The sequence below is a fragment of the Anastrepha ludens genome, chromosome 5 (genome assembly GCF_028408465.1).
Source record: "Anastrepha ludens isolate Willacy chromosome 5, idAnaLude1.1, whole genome shotgun sequence".
NCBI lineage: Eukaryota > Metazoa > Arthropoda > Insecta > Diptera > Tephritidae > Anastrepha > Anastrepha ludens.
This window is the reverse complement of record NC_071501.1, coordinates 23,680,987-23,700,010: the sequence shown is the minus strand read 5'-3', so window position 1 is coordinate 23,700,010 and position 19,024 is coordinate 23,680,987. Positions and strand designations below refer to the sequence as shown.

The window sequence follows — 19,024 nt, the reverse complement described above, 5'->3', positions numbered from 1 at the left end:
TCATGGCAGAAATACACTCGGAGGTTTGCCATTGCCTGCCGAGGGGCGACCGCTATTAATATCTCTCTTAAGCGGACACCCAGGGACTGACAAATTTGTCCGCTTATAGGAGGTGTCTGCTTATGAACCAAGAAAAATGTAATTAAAGTTAAAAATTTGTTATGGGAGGGTTGCCCGCTTAAGAGAACAAATTTTTTTTAAATTCTTAAGAATTTGATGTATGAACTGAAAAAGTGTCCGCTTATGTGAGGCGTCCGTTTATGAACCAAGAAAAGTAAAAAAAAATAATAATATGTTGTGGTAGGTTTAAGGTGTTATAGGCGGTTGCACGCTTAAGAGAAAAAAAGTTAAAGAAATTCTTAAGGATTTGTGTGATGAACTGAAAAAGTGTCCGCTTATGGGAGGTGCCCACTTAAGAGAGATGTGCGTTAGAAGAGTAGGTACCTGTACCCTGTACTCAGAAATTAATTTTTTGTTGATAAAACACATAATGATTATGGTCTCTGATATACAAAATAGTACACACAGCGTCGATTACTCGACATTTCAGCAGCAATTCCGATAAATTATATCTAGTTTCCTAAGTAGAAGCATATTTCTAGAAAAGAGCTGAGGTTGCTGTTAATAAATTTAAAGAGGGTAAGGTATTTAAAGTTTCTAAATGAATGCATAATATCTCAAGAATAGTAAGCAAATTTTTTAAGTCAATCGGGGCAGAACTGAGTATTTTAGCATCCATTTCACCAGGTCGGTTTCTATACTTGTTCGATTTTTAATCGTTATTATGAAACTTGTTAGTTTTGAAGCTCTTATAGATATGCCCTAAATCCAAACCTACTCGACTCTTTTTGAAATCTTGCACGGTATTTCTTTAATAGTTGTTAAATATTAATCTAACAGTTGCTTAGTTTGACAATTGTAAAGTAAATGAGTTCATATAAACTCGAAATTATGTTTGGAGTCATTGTCTTTCACTACCTTAAAATCCGAGCCGAGACCCGTTTTTTGGCAGTTGGCTTCAAATTAGCTTTTAAAATGGATACATATGGAAATCTATCCATAGTACTTTGCACGAATGCAAGATTTCCTACTCCCATGGCTGCAATTGTAGCCCAAGTCATTACACTGCCGCCGCTATATTTGATTGTAGGAGTGAGGTTCTTCTTACTCAGCGCAGTATTCGCCTTCCTCCATACAAATCTTCTCCCATTTGATTCGAATATATTTTATTTATTTTATTATATTATATTTATTTTATTTTAATAGTTCAGATTTTCCCTGCAGGGTTCCTTTGTCAATCGCATGAGCGCCATGCTCTTACACTTTAATTATTGCTCATGTTTGTATTGGTATAAATTTAATGTGAACACGCGCTTCGACCTGCATTCACACCAGCATATAGGCACACATGCATACATACACACGTGTATATATGCATTTTATATCAGATGGGACTAGAAGCTGCAGGAGTCATCATCAGCTCCAGTTTTCTTTTCAAAACTATTGATGCAGTCAATCAGCAAAAAGGACTGCAGGCCAATAATTCCCAACTTTTTGGGTCTAGAATGAGTGTTTGGTGAACGAAGTATCTCAAGAAATCACCTAGCCAATTGGCCACCCAGGACATGGTATATGACTTGTATTTGTGGCGGTACACCGAGTCACTGACCTCTGCTGATAAACCAGCGACAACTAACAACCTTAACCCCTTGGGGACATTTGACGTCTGAGACACGTCATGCACCTTTTTGCCCTATGAGCGGCTGACGTGTTTTGTTTTTATTAATTTATTTTTGCTTTGCAATTCTAATTACCTGAAGTCATCTTCATATGTCATGTGTCACTAATATTTTACAAATAAATTAATTCTTATGTAAAATGTTCTGCTTGTACTTGCTACTCCAAGCAATCAAAAATTACATCCGTTCCACGTGCAAACATTTTCTCAACTAAATTCGTTCCCAAAGGCTTAAAGTCTACTTTCGGCCTGTTTTTGTTAAGTTCAGGTCGATTATGCTGGGAGAAGCGATGCGAGTATGAAATTTGACAAACCAGAAGATCTTTATAAAGCGTAAAGGAGTAAAAAGAAGAAGAGGAGGGAAAAAGAAATCCATTATTTTTGCGTTAAATATTTGCGCAAATGGTTTAAAACTATTTTATGGTCGATCTCTAGCTCCTGGACGATGATGCTACGGCTACTAAAATGCCGGTCAACTTTGATTATTTCTGTCATTTAATCGACATTTTCGACGACGGGCCTGCTTGTGTTAAGTAGATACATCTTTAAGAGGTCCCCGTGGTCTAGAGCTCAAAAATTTAGGGTATTTACAGGAATTATTTTACAATAAAAAAATGAAAAATGATATTTCAATTTTTGAGGCTTTTTATTTAAAAGAATTACATACAAAAATTGAAAAAAATAATTTGTTTAATGACATTTTTTTTAATGAAGTTTCTTTTTTTTAATTTAATACTTTTAAAAATGCCGCTGAAGTTGATCCTTCCAAAAATTGGACCTGGACGGTGTTGCCCATTTTGGCTGCTATATTTACCTGAAACACAAAAACCAAAAAAATTATTCAGCAGTATAACTGTAGCTATGTCCCGTAATAGAATAAAAAAAAATTATCCAAAATGGCGCGGTTTTGAATTTGGCATTGGTTTTTTTTAGTTTTTGAATCAAAAAAATACGAAATAATCTAAATAATAATATGATTTTAGTACGGGTGATAGCCATTGATGTTGTGAACAACAACAAAAATTTCAGACGATTCGGTTGAATAGTTTTTTTGTTTTTTGACGACACCAAGCCAAAAAAAGTAGTTTTAAGATAATTAAGTTCAAAGTTTTGAGAATGGCTGCGTGACGAATCTGTCTCTACCTGTACGGCTGTATCTGTCTATCTATCTGTCTAAAACGGCTGTAGAATCGAAAATACTGGGAATATCCTTTCAAACATTTGACAGTATATTCCTAAAAGCCTATACTTTCGAAATATCAAAAAAACGAAAAATCGATTTTTTTTTAATTCTATACAACCGGGACCCCTTAATATCAAAAATGCCTAAACGGAATCAATGAAAACAAAATTGCACATAATTTGATTTCATTTATTTTTCTTTTTGGAACCACTTTGTGGCTCTTATGAAGCGCATAATTGGCCCGACCCCACGCCAGAAAGTACCGAAAGAGAATTGAATAAATATTTACCTAGAAAACCTGCTCGAATTTTAGTCAAGGCTAGACAATTGCAAAAGAAGTGGTTAACTGTTTTTTCCTCTGCCTCATCTCTACAACTTCTACAATATTCATGTGAAAAGATTCTTAGTCTCAAGGAATGCCTGCCAAATAGCCAATGACCGGTTATACAAGCCACGACCTTCAAGATGTCCTCTCTTGAAAGGCTAAGCAGTTCTTTTGTATTTTTTTATTTATTTGCGATCATAGTAGCCTAGCTGTTATGCATGTGTCTTCATCTCTCCATGCCCTGTTGGCCTCTTGGATAAAAAATGTATAAAAATAATTATACAAAAATTTGGGAAAATAAAAAAAGCCAAAAAAAGTTGCCAAAGCTGATCAAAATCTAGTGTTATTGTTATTGTTGTAGAAGCATGATCATTCCCTATACTTGCACGGCGTGAAATACTGCTTGAGTGACAGTCCTTGGCCTGATATACATAAATCCGGGTCGTTCCAGTAACATGGTCCCCACTACTGGGATAACAAATAAATCGGCAAAAAAATTCCGGCGCTATAGTTCCCTAGCAATAAATCTTAAATTAAATATCTGCCTAATCATTACCTATAGATTCCAAACTACACTAGTAGGATATTACAGCCTGCAGCTCTATTACGTCGAAAGTATTGCCTTCGAGACGGTGCGAAACCTGAGTCGGAAAATTAAGAGAATGGCACAGTCAATGACTGGTTAAAATTAGTCCCTTGACAAGATTTATTCGTTATTAGGCACAAACTATTTTCTATTGCTGAATTCCATTTTGTCGGTTGGCAAAACGCAATCCGAGTCAATTGAAAAACTGCAACGTCAGCGCAACAACACCTCTGACAACAAAATGGCGTATGACCTTAGATACTAAACTCAAATGGAACGAAAATGTGATTAAGAAAAAAGGAAGAGTTGCAAATGAAATACTGAAACATGATCTGGCTTATGGGCAAGCGATCTGCTTTATAACCAGATTCTCAAACCAATATGGACATATGGATTCCAACTATAGGGTTGCTAATGCACCAGCCAAATACAAAGGCTTCAAAACAAAGTATTGAGATGTGCTGTTAACGCGCCTTCGTGCGTACGTAGTATTGATCCAGTGGTATTGATCCAGTTACTGCGGTAATCCAAAAATATGCCATATCGCACATGAAGAGGCTCCCTCACCATGTTAATAGCGAAGCTTCAGCTCTCACTGATCGAAATGACTGGAAAGAAAGAATGAAGCGTAATAAGCCGCATCACCTCACGCAGTAGCCAACTACTCTGCAAAGAGTGTGCAGAGCACCATAACTCATTTGTAACGATATATTTCGTTAGTTACTTATATTAACTAGTTACAATGAAAAAAAATATAAAAAAATAAATAAAAAAAATTAATTAAAATTAAAAAGAATAAAAAAAAGTAAAAAAAATAAAAATAAAAAAAAAAAATTAAAAAAAATTAAAAAATTATTAAAAAAATCAATAAAAAAAAAATTTTTAAATTTCTTAAAAGGGCTAGACATGAATTAACTTAACCCTAAAGCGATTTAAAATTATAGAATTAAGCCATTTATAGAAATTTTTTCGATTTCGTTTCCCTTTCTTTGAAAATCTCTTCGCCTTTGTATTGCCACTCTCGATTCCATTAAAATTTGTCCCAGCCTTTCACAACTAAAAATAAACTACGAGTACAAACCGAAAAGCGTTGTCAAGCGATTATTATCGCATGCCGTGCCTTCTTTTTTACTTGCCAAATGTACGAAATCTATTTTGTGTTTAGTTCATATTTTAAATATAGAAAAAGAAAAATATTATACACGACAAAGAATGAAAACACGCAAAATTATATAAAAAACTTAGAACAGTGTGACACAAAATTATGGGTTATTACTTATATGTACGCGTATGTAAATTATAGCAAGTCATGGCACAAATACCGGTACTTATGATTGCTTGTTGAACGGCAGCTGATAAAAATCTTTTTCTATTATCTCAATGTATTATTTTTCTGCGATGGCGGGGCGAATGAATGACTTTTTTTAGCTCAGCTCCACACAAAAGTGAAATGATAACGATGAAAGAAGATACAGCAAGGTATTGAAGAAGTTTTCACTACGTTACCATATTTGAAAACGGCCAGATAATATTCTACTTATACTTCGACCTGGGACACATGGAAAAATACTACTTTTACTTTTACTTTTACATTCTCACAGAGTGAGCGGAGTGCAGCATTTAGAGGCAGGTCTGATGAAACTGGCACGGATGACTCGTAGTTGAATAGAAGGGTTGATAGAGGACTATTTTGCAAGGAGATCCTCATCAAACTCAAGTTCAGGCTGACAGACCACTGCAGTGTATTCCAAGCATATCAAAGGTGACCGCAATCAATCAAGCAACTGATTGAAGTCTAGCTTATACGACAACTGTCAGCGAAGCAAATATCTACTCCGATAGCCAACCGGCAACTAAAGCTCTGTGCTCGATGACGCTGCACTCGAAGCAGATCATGAATGATTGGCTTCTCTTTCGATCGTATTCGATCAAAAATGTCCCGATCACAAGGATATTGCAGAAAACTGCTGAGCAGATGAGTTAACTAGACAAAAGGCCCGTGAGATGATTTCTGTGCAAAACAACAGGATTGGAAGCCCCTTGAATACCTGCGGAAAGTTGTGAGAGCTCCCGGAAAGATAGACTTCGCGTCAGTTCAGCGAGCGCTGAGCAAGAATACAAAATTGCAAGCTCGGGAGGTCCTTTTGGTCAGGTGTGGATCGGAGGCGCACGAAGGAGCTTCTAAGAAGCTTCTAAGGTTGGCAAATCCTCACCTCGTGAATTTCGTCCACAAGGTGTGCGGCTGTGGGGCTTGGCATTACTTCGAGTCGCTGATACTTCTTTACAGATAATAGAAAAAGTTTTTTCTAATAGCGGTCGGTCGCCGCTCTGCCATGAAAAAGCTCCTCATAAAAATCATTTGCCGTTCGGAGTCGGCATGAAACTGTAGATCCCTACATTTAAGAAACAACATCAAGACACACACCACAAATAGGAGGAGGAGCTCGGCCAAACACCTAACAAAAGTGTACGCGCCAATCATTTATTTATTTGTTATTTATACTTCTTTCAAATCAAATAAATTTTTTTTCAAATATTTTAGAGTAACTGTATCTAAGTTTAGATAATTGTTCACGGAGGGGCTTGCCAAAAACAAAGTATTTTTAATTTTTTTTTTGTTTATTTTGTATCTTTGACGCACAAACAACAAATATTGTAGATATAAGTATTTTGTGTTAGTAAATTTGTACAGAAATATGTATGTGGAAAAGGGGCAAAGCTGCTTTACTTATATATCTAAATGTGCTCTTATCGGTGCTTTCACGCAGAAGAGGGCATAATTTAATGCTAACACATACACAAGCATGTATACTGTGTATATGTGTGTAATATATACATTTGCATATTTAAGCATTGGCTGGTTTCTTTTCCCTTCATTGCTGCTCGAACCTGACCAGACATCTCAAGATATGTAAAGAAGATCTGAGCCAAAAACAGTAAGATATGAATTAATAAAAATATAATATATGTATGTATGTATTTATGTAGACGAAAACAACTTTATGCAAATGTATGGCTAATTAGGAATGTGTGTGTATTTATGTAGATATAGAAATTAATACGCGCCAATTATATGTATATATATATATATATATAGAAATTAATAGAAATTTGTCAATACACAGTTTGCAAGGAGTAAAAATAGTGTTTTCGGCTTCTAAGTCAATAATTTTTTTTGAAATGTCAGTTAGGCCATCTGCTAAAGCAGTAAACTTTAGCCCACCCCATAACTCCCTCAAGTGCTAGCGTCGTAATCGACTGAGAAGAATTCAATCTGTGCCCCTATTTGCCTTCCTTCAGGCGGTCTGACAATTCAAGTGAGGTGATTTTAAGTCGCGCTTAGACAAATTAATATTTTAGGCAGCCAATTAGGCATATCTTCAGCACGTTTTATTGTAGCAACTTTTAAAATTTGAGTGGAAAATAACAACGAGTAAAATGTGAAGCCTTTGATTAGAAATCTCTGAATTTCTCTTGTAGTAAATTATTAATCAATTTTCGAATGAAGCAAGAAAATATGCAATTTAGAATGCTCCACGTGATTTCTCAATCTTATTATATAAGTACATGTTTAGAAGTATAATCGCGTGTATGCACGCATACATAAGCAAGAGTACATACATGCCTATGGATACATGTCAGTGATAAAATATTTATTATAAAATCTGTCAAGGCATCATTATAAACATGTCTCATATGAAGCGAAGCGGTTTAGCGATATTTAAGGCCTGTTTTTGAAGAGCAAAATGTAATTAAATTGTTTAATACTAAATAAAACAAGCAACTAAGTAACTAAAAAAATTAAATTTAAGCTTATTACGTTGATAGAAATGAAAATTTGAAAACAACTAAATGCAGAACCTGGCATGCATATCGCCCATAACAAACAAGTGTTGTCAGTTTACTTATATGTACATACAGTTTGTTGAGAAAGTCTTTTAACAAGGAACGAAAACTGCGTTTTAAGGTTTCTTGTAATTAAATTATTGGTTTGTAAGATTTTTTTTAAATGAATTATAATTATTTAAGTTACTTAAAATTACATGGCTGCCAAAAAATAGCACTTATTGTGACTAGAACTAGAAGGGCATGCTTGATTTTGCTCTTTCCGGTAAATCATTTTAATTTCTTAGATCCAGATTTGATGGATCTCATAAAATAATTTAAAAGCGTACTTTTCTCCCATACAGGAGTGCTACTCAATTGCTATTGATTTAATCCCAACTCAAGAGTTCTATTCTAATTTAGTTGGTTTATAGACTGATGTGCTGCCTTGTAAGTGCACATACCACTTCTGAAATTTAAGCCATGTCAGCTAAGTTAGATTTATATATAGTATAATTTAGTTTCAACAATTTCTTCCTATACCTTCTCCTCAAATATGAACGAGACTTTATCAATGACATATGGCAAAAATAAATTAAAAATGTTGCAGACAACCTACGGGGTGGTATAAATCGTTCAAAGAGGGCCGTACATCAACCCCAAAAACCACGCCAAAGTCGCTCAAACATTAAGGTTATGCTGACTGTTTTTTTCGATTACGAAGGTGTGGTGCACTCGGAGTTCCTTCCGCAAGGCCGATCGGTTAACGCTGAATATTATTTAGACGTTTTAAAGCGTTTGCGCGAGAACATTCGACTTAAAAGGAAGGAATTGTGGGACAACAAGTCATGGTTCTTGCATCACGATAATGCACCAGCTCACACATCACGTCTTGTTCGCGATTATTTGAACAAAAATAATGTTAATATCGTTCCGCAAGCACCGTATTCGCCTGATATGGCTCCATGTGATTTTTCCTGTTTCCCAAGCTCAAGTTGCCGCTCCGTGGAAAACATTTTGAGACAATTGAAATCATAAAAGAGAATTCGAAGAAGGAACTGAAATCCATACCGAAATCGGCCTTCCAGGAATGCTATGATGATTGGAAAAAACGTTGGCATATGTGTATCCCTCCAATGGTGATTACTTTGAAGGAGATAAAATAAAAATTGAACAATAATTAACCGTTTGTGTTTTATTAAATCAGTCTCGTTCATATTTGAGCAGAAGGTATTGTACAATATTCTATGCTAATTTTGTATATGCATAGATTGATATATTCCACTTCTGAATTATAGACCACTTCAACTAAGTTGGTTTCCTGAATAATACAAATTTTATTTCATTTTCACTTGTACTTACAGATGCCGAGGGTCATATGATGCATGGCATTGAAGCGTCACTCTCCCTCAGCAACGCCTCCGCACATAGTCCAGGTGGTAGTCAGGCACTTAGTCCCGCACTCAGTCTGAGCGGTGGCAACAGCAATAGTAATGGCAACTTGTCCACTACTGGCAGCAACACTGCCGCCATCAGCAATAACAATAACTCATTTGCGCAAAACAACAACTCACAATCGTCAACAGTTTGCGCAATATGTGGCGATCGCGCTACCGGCAAACATTATGGCGCTTCCAGCTGTGACGGCTGCAAAGGTTTCTTTCGGCGCAGCGTACGCAAGAATCACCAATATACCTGCAGGTAAAATAGCAAATTTTGATTTAGAATAAGCAGTGCTGTGTAAAATTTACCTACATCATTCATCCATACAGATTCTCACGGAATTGCGTTGTAGACAAGGACAAGCGTAATCAGTGTCGGTATTGCCGGTTGCGAAAGTGTTTTAAGGCGGGTATGAAGAAAGAAGCCGTGCAAAATGAACGTGATCGCATTAGCTGTCGTCGTGCGTCCAACGAAGATCCCGATCCGGGTAATGGATTATCCGTCATTTCATTAGTGAAGGCGGAAATCGAGAGTCGTCAGTCTAAAGCAGGTGCCGCTATGGAGACCAATCCGAATGAAGATCTCTCAAATAAGCAATTTGCCAGTATCAATGATGTGTGCGAATCGATGAAACAACAACTATTAACACTTGTCGAATGGGCCAAACACATACCAGCATTCAACGATCTGCAACTGGACGATCAAGTGGCGTTATTGCGCGCTCATGCCGGTGAACATCTGTTGCTCGGTTTGTCGCGTCGCTCCATGCATCTGAAAGATGTACTACTGCTAGGCAACAACTGTGTTATAACAAAACATTGTCCGGGTAAGTGATATGCACATGCGGTACAGCAGCAGTACAAGAGTACTAAGTGATGTGTATTATTTGCAGATGCGCGCCTATCCCCGAATTTAGATATCTCACGTATCGGTGCTAGAATCATTGATGAACTCGTTTTTGCGCTGCGAGATGTGAATATTGACGATACAGAATTGGCATGCATTAAAGCGTTGGTGTTTTTCGATCCCAGTAAGTGCATGCAAACCATGCTTCTTGTTAATCGACGCAGAAATTGTCAGTCGATAATCGAGAGCAGGATCCAAACGATTTAATCCGAAACTTGTAAATTGATTGTACTTGTATTTGAAACGCTGTTTTATTTATTTTCTAACTCCAATTGAGTTTAACAAATCGTTGATGTGTGCATTTGTCTTTTCTAGATGCTAAAGGTCTTAACGAGCCCCAGCGCATAAAGACGTTGCGCCATCAAATCCTTAACAATCTGGAAGATTATGTGTCGGACCGACAGTATGAGTCGCGTGGTCGTTTTGGCGAAATTCTCTTAATACTGCCAGTGCTGCAGTCCATCACCTGGCAAATGATTGAGCAGATACAGTTTGCGAAAATATTCGGTGTCGCTCACATTGACTCGCTGCTACAGGAAATGCTACTTGGAGGTATGTCTAGATCTCTCTTCCATCCACCGTCCTATTACCTTACTATGCCTTACTCCATCTATGAAGGTGAATTGGCCGATAGCTCTCCACTCTCGCCACCACATCTAGCTAGTTACAGCCCCACACGCTCCTTGGACACGAGTCATGTGACATCAACTCTAGACGCACTTACGTCACCCGCATCCAGCGACCACCTTTCGGCGTGTATGGATAGCAGTCTAGATGCACAAATGATGTCGCCACTACTAGAAAATATATCCTCACCACCAACACCGTACAACACAATGCGCACAAATCCGACGCATCGCGCACAGCAACAACAACACTCACAAGCAATCAACGCCGCTGGCACACCGCATCATACACGTTCAATGCATTCGCCGCACCTTAACGACACAGAGCCATCAAATGCCGATATCGTCAACGGCACCGCCAGCAATGCCAATCCGTATATGGATGAGAATAGCTTGTATAACTCAGGTGTCGCGTTACGACCACTGTCAACTGGTACGCCACACAATTTGCCACATATGCCATCGAATATGCAGCATCCGCATGCATCACCATCGCCTAGTCAATCCATGCAATCTGGTGCAATAATGCAGCACTCGCCGCCGCTGCATCGTAACCATCCCTACCAAAGGCCTGAACAATTGAATGCTGCACTCAATAATAATGGCGCAGGCGCACAGCAGCTACGCAATCCGGCAGATATGACTTTAAACGAATACAATAGCGGCAGCGCAGAAGAAATGTTGCGTCGCGCTCCACTCAAGATACGTGGTCCGGATGCGCTGAGCAGCGGCGCTGGCGGGGGTAGCGGGTACATGATGGGCGGTGGTATGCATGACGCCGAAAATGCTTATCGCATGACACTAAAACAGGAACCGGAAACTGGTTATTGAAAGTGGGTGGACTAAAGAAAACGGAAGCTCTCCGGATGGGTGCAAACAACAAAGTCAGATGCCTACGACAAATAATCGAATGAGAAAGCAGCTCGAGAAGATGATAAATACGCATACAAATGTATAAGTATGTATGTATATTCTGGGCTTTACGATATGTATCGCGCCGATGATTATTCGGTACTTTAAGCCGGGTTACTTGAAGTAAGGGTCAACTGCGCCAACTACTCGTTGATCATTTCTTCAGAACTAAATACATATATTTCTCTGCTCGTTAGTCATACTGTTAAATGGACTTCCATATATGCAACACTATAAGCAAAAAAATATTTTTAAATTTGTAAAATTTTATGGTAAAAAGTTGTTTCATACAAATATTAATTGTATAGATTTACAATAATATTGTTGCAATTTTTGATGCCTTTAGTTGATAAGTAGATAGGTTTTATGGAAATTTTGTTGTTATAAAAACTTGTTAATTTACATACTTTAATAGGGGTTAAATAGGTGAAATTTGTATAATCACAGTGGAGTATTTGTTGGACTTTTTTCCTATATATAGGTTAAGGTGAAATTTGAAATAAGCATTTACATGAAATATTTTTTACAATATTTGTACTGCAATGGATCAAGTGTATCAATAATAATAATATGTAAAAGAAATAAATTAGTTTTATTGGAAAATGTTTATTTATTTCGAAGGAAGTAAGTGATTAACGTTACACTATTAGCAGGCAGGTAGCATTGACTGTGCTAGGAGGTCTGAATTAATGATTTGTATAATGAAATTCTTACACCCGATCTCAGTTAAAGTGAATCAACTATTTGCCATGTAAGCAAAAAAAATTAACAAAGAAATCGAAAATGAAAAAGACAATACGACTTAACCCTTTTAGCACCGAGCGAAAGAGGTACGCGAAGAATACCAGGCCGAATCAGCAAATATGCAGAGCTTTGCAAAAAGGCACGTAATATTAAAAAATGGAAATAGGAGTGATATTAAAATTTTTTTTTATTATTGCGAAATAAACGGAGAATAAAACGACGCCAATTGTGTTTCGATATGTATTGAAAATTTAATTTTTCCAAAAACCAAGGCGAATCTATTGAAGGTGGTGTTGATAAATCAACTGAGTTGTTTTTTTTTTTTTTTTTTTTTTTTTTTTTTTTTTTTTTTTTTTTTTGTTTTTTTCGCCGTGCCCATGTGGCTGTCAGCTCAGAATAAATCAACGCGAATTCATTATTTGTTTTCTAGTTTCTCAATACTTTGCTTTGACAATCAAACGTACAAAACAGTGTTGTTGGTTTAATGCCACCACATTTAATGAATGCGCCTTGCCAAAAACGTGGCAACAATACTGACAACAAAATTCCTCGCTGCTAATTGTGTTTCTATGAAAACGTCGAAGGCTTTTAAACACTGACTGCGCAATAGATGGATCAAGAAAGGCTGAAAAAGATGTTAGGCTCGACGTGTCGATGCATGGGTGCCACTTGAGTTCTCTGATAACTATCACAAACATCGTAAAGACTGCGTTTACAGTGCAGAGAAACTGTCTGTGTCGACGCATATCCGAGGGATATCTCGTCTCTCGTTTCTACCTTATCGCTCTAACATACGAGTATACAGAGCCTCAGCTGCAACGATATATCGTCGTTCGGTACTAAAGGGGTTAAAAATGAAAAGAGTCTACATAATCTACAAGTGGGTAGGAAAAATAGAGGGTGGCGCAAAATTAATCATCCGAATTTGTTTTTTAAAACTATCTTCCTAAATAAGAAAAATTAATTTGAGCAACGGATATCTTTATTATGACCTTTACGCGCTGCATTTTTTGCTTGTATACTGCAGCTGTCTAGTTCAGCGACGTACGACGCCATATTCAGAAATTTTAAATCTACCGATTAATTAATTTTATTTTTATAATTAATTAATTAATAATTGGCGCGTACACATCTGTTTTGTGTTTGGCTGAGCTTCTAGTCCCATTTGTGGTGTGCATCTTGATGGTGTTCCACAAATGGAGGGATCTACAATTTTACGCCGACTCCGAACGCCAGATATTTTTTATGAAGAGCTTTTTCATGGCAGAAATATGTACATTCGGAGGTAAAACTTTCTGATAGGTAGGTCGAATACATTATTTTGAATAAGCAGGACAATAAATACAGTGATGGACTTAAGTCTCCATACAGCAGCATATTTTCTTATTTCCCAAAAGGTATACAATAATTGAAAAAACTGTTGATGTAGGTTTTTTGGAATTCATATTTATTCATAAATTGATTAAAATAAATTATTTCACTGCTTGAAGGCGTCGTGGTATTGATTCAACTACATGGGTAAGCTCTTCCCACGTTACTTGGTCCCACGCCTTTATCAACTCTTTCTTTATCGATTTCCTATCCGAATTTTCGTCGAATTTTTCTCTCTAAAATCTCCCAAACAGGCTATTTAAATCTGGATTTGCGGCGTTGTATTAAGTTGTCTGGATGCCAAATATATTGAATTTCGATTCGTCAGTAAATAAGACTTTAGACCGGAAATCGATTCCATTGCCAAAATGTGACCCTGCAAACTCAAGCCGAGAGGGACAGTTTCTTCTGAAATCAAAGGCTTTTCACTATTATTGAGATATATTTTAAAAGTTCTTGGATGAACACTTTTCCGGATATCTCAACGATATGTTGGACCAATTCCGTAGCACTAAGTCTTGGATTTTCGGCAAATTCTCTTAAAATGGAGCTTACATCTCTTCTGGACATCTTTGTTGGGCGGCCGGTTCGCTTTTTATTTTCATACGAATTAGTCCTTCGTAGTTTTTAACAATTATTTGTACCGTTGCTCGACTTAAATTTGCTATTTCTTCTTTTCCGTGCTTAACCACCAATTTTCTTAAATCAGAAGATATTTCTTTTTTCGTTCTCGTTATATTATCTACTTGACAAGACCACTGGCAAACCACGCTGTTATACCGTTTTTTTTTTTTTTTTGTTGTTTTGTTAATTTTCTTATTACAAAGCAAGTGAAATCATTTAATTTTTGTATATTTATGAATAAATATGAATTCTGGAAGAAACTTTATCAACAATTTTATCAACGATTTCCCTTCTGGGAAATAAGAAAATATGCTGCTCTATCTACGAATTTTTTGTTCGCAAGATGTAAAACAACAAATTAAGTAGAACAATTTCAGTTCATTCTCGGCAGTCGGTTCTACGTTAAAGGAACGACCCAGATTTATATCCCGTCAAGCACTGTCACTCACACCGTTCAAAAACAAAGTTTTGAAAAAAAAAAACGCATTTAAAGCTTTGCGATTTATGTAGAGTTATACGAATTATTTAATTACTTACACTGTGCCATTTATTCTTGGGCCATATAATAGTCCTTCAGCCGTCATAGCAGCTTCGAAAATATCGATTTGCTGTTGCCTACTTAGCATTCTACCTTCTCGAGTGTTATCGTTAGCGAGCTTATCTGCCACTTTCATACGTGCACCATCCAGCTACTTGCTCTCGAACGCTCCGGAGCGCCCGAGCGCCCTTTGTTAATTGTTGAATAACTCGAAAAGTATCGGATTCAATTCAAATTTTCACATCTTATACTTTAAGAAAATGCAAAAAATCCATTTTTTTTTTAATTCTGACTACTCCTAACCCATTAAGGTATATTTACACGAATCCGTGGCGTGTCAGCTCAGTACCATTGTCTATAAACTAACTAACACGTTGAGTATGACCCCGGGACCGGCGCTGATCTTTCCTCGTGGCCGGCTCCAGTCCCTGGGGGCCGTCGTTACACTTATTGTGGGACCATCAGTATTAAAATTAAAATGTAAATGTAACCTGAATGAATGTAGTCATGTAGTTGAAGAGCTTTGTTGAAGCCTTCTAAGAAAAAGTGTGGCTAGACTTTACATATGTGTGTAACAACTTTTTTGTTAAAATAAATAATCTTGAATTTTCATCATAACAGTATATCCGAACTGTATGGACGTCTCCTTCCTTTTCTGTAATTTATGAACAATTTTTAATACCCGAAGTCAGAAATATCGGCGGGCGCTCAACGTGTTAAATGGACCTATTCAGACAAGTCCGGCATAGTGAAGCTTTCTCGCATGAGTGCTGCTTCAGTGCGACGATAGTTTGTGTATTTCACTAACGAACCAGCGAACTAACCTACGTTGCTCTGTTGGAAGTTTTGTTTGATATGGATAAAAAACACCGGATGTGTGTGAATTGGTCACTGATCGATACTGATTGATACTAATACTGAACTGATAACAATTGACCTTAATATTCTTAAAACATTACACATTTTCGAATAGTACTTCACAAAGCCTCAAATATACTTCAAAATAGTTTCTGCTTCTTATATTGCAGAAAACGTATGTTAACTTCTTTTTCAGGTGCACATAAAACAAATGTCTGTCAATTGCACAGACAAACTAATACGAAGTTTGTAAATTCATTTCTGTTCACTTGCTCATCACGGGGCATTAATGCGTCCATACACATTTATATCTATGTTGTTGCATTCTCGTATATTTTATATTTGTGTATTTACAAATGTCGGCATGGCTCAATGCAAACTATTAACTTATCTTTCACTTTCATAATTTTACTTACCGCTAACTTCATTATGCATATCCACCTTCCATTAACTTATTAGATACATTTTATGGCACAATATTAATTTTATTAGCTGAAATGAAAGGAGCAGCGTTACAATTGAATATTTTCAATCATTTGAAGTTGTCGTATTTACCGTTTTTCGTGTGAGCGCGTCGAACCGGATATACATATGTATGTATATGTGGAGATGTATCGCTATAGGGAAAAAATGCACATTCAAAATATATCACAATATTTGGAAAAAACACAGCTATTGTATAGCTCACTTTCCGGCCGCGATGTACTCTACACGTTCAACATTTATCGCGTCAGTATTTACATAATTTTTGTGCTGTGTGGTTTAGTTTAAAGTTAAAAAAATAGAACACTAAAATTCAAAAAGTTTCTAATGCTAAAATAAAAGACTTCAAATAGATTTGGTTGTTTGTTACCGACGAAAACGATGACTGAAGAAATTTGCATTCCCTGTTCGATATAATAGAAAAACGATACGTACTAAGGATATAATCATTCATAAAACCTATACGTTATATTCAATTCATTGTATAAGTAATCGCCAAAAATTAGTTGAAACTGTGGCAGCACCACCGATATTTTCATTCCACATGTTCCTCGCCGATGCCGGCCGGCAACTAGTTGAATTTGGAGAATTTATTTCCAGAGATGAGCGAGTCCTAGATGTTTAAGCTATCGAGAGAATCGAATAAAAATAGAAAATTCCGTAGAAGCACGAGTTTCCCTTCTTGTTTCTTCTTAATTATTCTATACAAAACGCGACTGCAAATTCGTTGCCAGAGACTGCGAGAGAGAACCATCGAGATATTTTAACAATCTTTTGCCAAGAATGATTGGAGAACCATCGAAGTGTTTCAACAATCGACTAAATCATCTCTTCGCTGCCCATCACTGTTTATTTCCTTGTTCGTAGCTGTACTGATTTCGATAAAGTTCTATTTTACGTAAAATAAGTACATTCCGTTAAAGAGCTTATAACACATATACGTTCACTTGCAGATTCCAACTGAAATGCCAAATTCCAGCAAAGCACTCAACATTGGTGATTTATTCCCAAACTTTCAGGCAGTCACTACTGATGGTCCCATTGACTTTCATGAATGGATTGGCGATTCGTAAGTTCGTAAATATGTTGCAGTATAGCTTCAATTTAATATACTATTGTACACCACCAGTTGGGCCATTCTTTTTTCGCATCCCGCGGACTACACGCCCGTGTGCACTACAGAACTAGCGCGTGTCGCCACACTCTTGCCTGAGTTTGCCAAGCGCAATGTAAAGCCAATTGCGCTGTCGGTGGATAATGTCGATTCACATAAAGGATGGATTGAAGATATCAAAAGTTATGGAAGTGAGTATATGCACAGCATAATTGCAACAATATAAGTAGCACGACTTTTGCGTTCCAGATTTGAAGTCCTTTGGCTATCCCATAATTGCTGATGACAAGCGAGAATTGGCGGTCAAGCTAAATATGCTGGATAAGGACGAGTTGAACAAGGATGGCATACCGCTAACTTGTCGTGCTGTCTTCATAATTGATGACAAAAAGAAATTGCGCCTTTCTATTTTATATCCTGCAACCACTGGTAGAAATTTTGAGTGAGTGTTTGCTCTTGATTTTGAAAGAAATCGTTTTCGTATAAAAACTAATGTAACATTTTTTGCTTTTAGTGAAATATTGCGTGTGATTGATTCACTCCAATTGACCCAAAATAAGTCGGTGGCCACTCCAGCTGATTGGAAAGTAAGTTGTTTTCGAAAAAAATTATATTTCTAGCATAAAATTAATATTCTGATGGGTTTTCTAATATAGCAAGGTGATGTTTGCATGGTTTTACCAACAGTCAAGGAAGCAGATGTGCCAAGTTTGTTCCCAGCTGGCGTTGAGGTCATTCAGGTTCCATCAGGCAAATCATATTTGCGTAAAACGCCACAACCATGAATTTTTGAAGTCTGAATTGTCAGCAGTTTGTATTTAAATGTTAAAAATACGAATTTTTTTATTGTTACTTTCGAATAAACCATAAATATGAAATATGAAAACATTTGCGAAAAAGATTGTTTGAATTTTCCCCTGACATCTGAGTTTGTTGGTGGTAACGATAAAATTAAAATTAGATCATTCTCGACGAACTTTGTTGTTGTTATTAGCAGCATACACATTTTCCGTATATACAGTGACTCACAGCTATTTGATGCAGGTAACACTTTTTTAGAAAAAAGAAAATGACTCGATGTTTACTAAATTTAATTAAAAAAAATGTATACGACTTGTAATGAGATATGTATGTATGTAAACAGAGGTAAACAGCTGCAGAAAGAACAATAACAAAAACAAAGTTTGCTGAAAAAATATAGAAACACAGCTTAAATGATGGAGTGTATTTTATATTTTCTCTGAAAATGCAATAAGGGTGAAATATTTTTTTCAGTTAGCTCAGCGTCTTCGTCATTGTCAAAAAAATTGTGGAAAGAAAAGTTGAAAAAATTTAATTTTTTTTAAATGGAAAAACAGACCTCACTTGAAAAAAAGGAAAGACGTTATTCGTCATTATAAAAAGGGCAAAAGCCAACGAAAAATTGCAGAAATTATTGCTATTAGTTCCTCAACTGTCCAGCACATTATAGAAAGGTTTCGCCACGAAAACAGGATAGAAGATAATGGCAGATCTGCGCCAAATAAAATATTTAATGATGCAGGTAAGAGGTGGACTCTTCGCAAAGTTAAGGAAAACCCCGATTTAAGCGCTCCAAAATTAACGAACGAAGTCGTAAAATACTTAGGCAAGATCTGTAACCCTAAAAATGTTCGTAGGGCTCTGCGCGAAGAAAATTTTCATGGAAGGACTGCCCGAAATAAAACGTTGATTAATGCTCGTAATAGAAAACAAAGTATAGAGTTTTG

The 19,024-nt window shown here is 36.6% G+C and overlaps 2 protein-coding genes and 1 long non-coding RNA gene across 7 annotated transcripts in view; 2 read left to right on the top strand and 1 right to left on the bottom strand.

Annotated features, from left to right (window-relative positions):
- LOC128864504 (transcription factor HNF-4 homolog) overlaps positions 1 to 12,128 on the top strand; it is a 101,951-nt gene extending 89,823 nt beyond the window's left edge. Inside the window, exons 3-7 of one of the 2 annotated variants that reach the window (XM_054104202.1) lie at positions 9,022 to 9,358; positions 9,430 to 9,926; positions 9,993 to 10,130; positions 10,322 to 10,558; positions 10,625 to 12,127. In XM_054104202.1, coding sequence (XP_053960177.1) covers positions 9,022 to 9,358; positions 9,430 to 9,926; positions 9,993 to 10,130; positions 10,322 to 10,558; positions 10,625 to 11,463 — 2,048 coding nt within the window. In that variant the 3' untranslated portion in view covers positions 11,464 to 12,127. Of the gene's footprint in view, positions 1 to 9,021; positions 9,359 to 9,429; positions 9,927 to 9,992; positions 10,131 to 10,321 lie in introns of both variants that reach the window. The other variant, XM_054104200.1, reaches the window with a different exon arrangement.
- The window catches only part of LOC128864505 (uncharacterized), a 96,804-nt gene extending 80,323 nt beyond the window's left edge, over positions 1 to 16,481 (bottom strand). For 2 of the 3 annotated variants that reach the window (XR_008454701.1, XR_008454702.1), the window contains exons 1-2: positions 16,235 to 16,481; positions 16,096 to 16,171 (exon numbers count right to left, since the gene is read on the bottom strand). This is a non-coding gene — a long non-coding RNA (uncharacterized LOC128864505). Of the gene's footprint in view, positions 1 to 2,476; positions 2,553 to 16,095; positions 16,172 to 16,234 lie in introns of those variants that run through there. The other variant, XR_008454700.1, reaches the window with a different exon arrangement.
- A 310-nt stretch (positions 16,482 to 16,791) lies between these two features.
- On the top strand, positions 16,792 to 18,175 carry LOC128863040 (peroxiredoxin-6). Of its 2 annotated transcripts, XM_054101936.1 has the most exons (6): positions 16,792 to 17,060; positions 17,116 to 17,231; positions 17,292 to 17,467; positions 17,526 to 17,718; positions 17,791 to 17,863; positions 17,933 to 18,175. In XM_054101936.1, the coding sequence occupies exons 2-6, from the start codon at positions 17,128 to 17,130 to the stop codon at positions 18,059 to 18,061; spliced, it is 675 nt and encodes a 224-aa protein (XP_053957911.1). In that variant the 5' UTR covers positions 16,792 to 17,060; positions 17,116 to 17,127; the 3' UTR covers positions 18,062 to 18,175. The 2 variants fall into 2 exon arrangements, with proteins under 2 accessions (XP_053957911.1, XP_053957912.1); XM_054101937.1 differs by lacking the exon at positions 16,792 to 17,060 and having other exon boundaries at positions 17,067 to 17,231.
- Positions 18,176 to 19,024: the final 849 nt, after the last annotated feature.